The 2500-nt window shown below is 43.6% G+C and overlaps 1 protein-coding gene across 1 annotated transcript in view; it reads left to right on the top strand.

The window, feature by feature from the left end:
- The first annotated feature begins 1287 nt into the window (after positions 1-1287).
- The window catches only part of LOC125044591 (myosin heavy chain, muscle-like), a 15625-nt gene continuing 14412 nt past the window's right edge, over positions 1288-2500 (top strand). The window contains 3 exon segments of the mRNA XM_047641320.1: positions 1288-1326; positions 1833-2226; positions 2229-2417. Coding sequence (XP_047497276.1) covers positions 1902-2226; positions 2229-2417 — 514 coding nt within the window. The 5' untranslated portion in view covers positions 1288-1326; positions 1833-1901.

Genomic DNA, 2500 nt, shown 5'->3' with positions numbered 1-2500 from the left:
GAATGGAGAACAAGTATGGTCAGACGTTCCTCTCCTTATAGCAGTTGGCCGCTGCAGCTCCGTGTCGAACAGTGGTATTTGGGTTTCCTCATCACTAGGATCGATAGCGAATTGTGATATATGAATGCAATTTTCGCGGGAGAAATCGATATCTGAAATAGCTTTTCGTTGCTGACTAATGTGTTTGATGCATAAATTGATTTACATAGCGTTTCGTAAATTGAATAGAGCAAACGATTGTTTTAGTAAGTCAGAGGTTTGGCAACGTTTATCTAAAGTGAGAGAGGGAGCGAGGCGGCAAGGGCCGGCGGGTGGGGTGGGCTGAGGGTGGGTTTTGGCGCGAGGCGGGGGCGGGCTAGAAGCTCGTGGGGTGGGACTTCACTGTGTACGTGCCCTTTTGAAGGTCGCTAAAATTACATCATATTTCATCTACTAGGATATATGGAAACTGTAACAGTGATATATGTAATTACAGATTCTAATCAAGCATGAATATGGTTTTACAGGTGGCGTCAGCTGAAAGGTGTCATCTAGACACTGATCTTATTAGGATGAACGTGGCAACCTCCCGCGGACCCATGACGCCCCCGCCCCCCGCTACGTGTTGGGCGAGGGTAGGGCGAGGTATGCCCTCCCCCTTGCTTTTTGCGCGCATGCCATCGTTATTGCTCGTTCTTTCGAGAAACAGACACATCCATACTGACGCAGACAAGTTTTTTTTCGACCATTTTAGTGGTTATTGTTGTCGTAGATTTCTCTCTCTCTTTCTTTCTTCATTTTTATTAATTTATAAACTTGAATTATCAGTAAAATGATCTGTCAGTAATATGGTGACGATGAAATAACAGACTTTCTAACTTGACGTTTTATCCTTGTGCTTTACTTGCGATATTTTTAAAGATATTAGTTTCCATTATTGTAATCACACCAAAATCTTTTGAAAATGCAAAAGTTGTTTTCTCTGCTAGTAATATAGGATTGTTAATAAACCTCTCATCAGAAAGGCTTTCCGGTATGTACCCTACATCAACCCTTCATTATAAAAACTCAGTCTGCAATTTATCCGCGATAACCTATTTCAACAGACGGCCGAGAATCGGTGTTCCTCAGGGCCTCCCCCTGAAGAAGGCTCTTGTGCCCCGCGGCTCGAAAAGAAGAAAAACGATCTCGAGCAATATATTTAGCATGGCACTCGGGTGCGTTCCGCGGCTATTCCTGTCATTTCCACGCAGGCGGGGATGCTTATATATATATGGAGGAAGGGTTATTCTTCTGCAGTGGGTAGCGGGGCGGAAACGTGTCCACGGCACTGGTGTCGAGACCAGAGTAAGTCTATCTCAGTACTTTCATTCTTGAAATATGTGCGATATTGGTGGTATCGTAATGAACCTACTGGAGTTTCTTCACCCACCACCATACGTGCAGTGCCTGTAGTATGGAATTCATAGTACTGTTGTTTTCTGTTTTGCAAGAGGGATTTTGATATCTTTATCAATGCTTCATTCTGGTAATGCTATCTTCTCCATGAATTGATGACACATTTTTCGACGTGGAGTCGTAAAACCATATATATATATATATATATATATATATATATATATATATATATATATATATATATATGTATGTATGTATGTATGTATGTATGTATATGTATATATACATATGTATACATATACATTTTTTATGTTGAAATTATATTGACATCAAAAGATGTCTTGTAGTTTGTTCCATCCGATGATAAATGTTACTATACATTCTGCAGACGAAAACCAGAAAACCTAAATCACATTGTTATTCTATATTTCCATGAACTTCTCATCTTCCCACAGACAATTATCAGAGCCGTACACTTGTAGCCGAGAGTCTGACGTTGTAGGAAGGCATCAAGCGCCACCACCATGCCTGGCCACGTGTCCCTCAAGAGCAGCGGGCCCGACCCCGACCCCACCGAGTTCCTGTTCGTCTCGGCCGAGATGAAGCGGAAGGATCAGACGAAACCTTACGACCCGAAGAAGTCCGTGTGGGCGCCTGACCCCGAAGAAGGCTTCGTGGAATCCACCCTCATGGGTGCCAAGGGCGATAAGCTAGTCTCTGTCAAGTTGCCCAATGGAGACACGAAGGACTTTAAGAAGGAACTCATTGGCCAGGTCAACCCTCCTAAGTACGAGAAATGTGAGGATATGTCCAACCTGACTTTCCTCAATGACGCCTCTGTCCTCTACAACTTAAGACTCGCTATCAAGCCAGACTCATCTACACTTACTCCGGCCTCTTCTGTATCGCCGTCAACCCCTACAAGCGTTACCCCATCTACACCAACCGCGTCGTCAAGATCTACCAGGGCAAGAGGCGTAATGAGGTGCCTCCCCATCTCTTCGCCATCTCCGACGGCGCTTACACTAACATGATGCAAGGTATAGTCATCAACTTATAGTCGTCACCATCATCACTATCAACATTATTCTCATTAGCCTACCAATGAAAGTAGTAAAGTAGA

This window comes from Penaeus chinensis, chromosome 36 (genome assembly GCF_019202785.1).
Source record: "Penaeus chinensis breed Huanghai No. 1 chromosome 36, ASM1920278v2, whole genome shotgun sequence".
NCBI classification, from domain to species: domain Eukaryota; kingdom Metazoa; phylum Arthropoda; class Malacostraca; order Decapoda; family Penaeidae; genus Penaeus; species Penaeus chinensis.
Note: the sequence above shows the minus strand (reverse complement) of the source record. Positions and strands in the feature narration are given on the sequence as shown.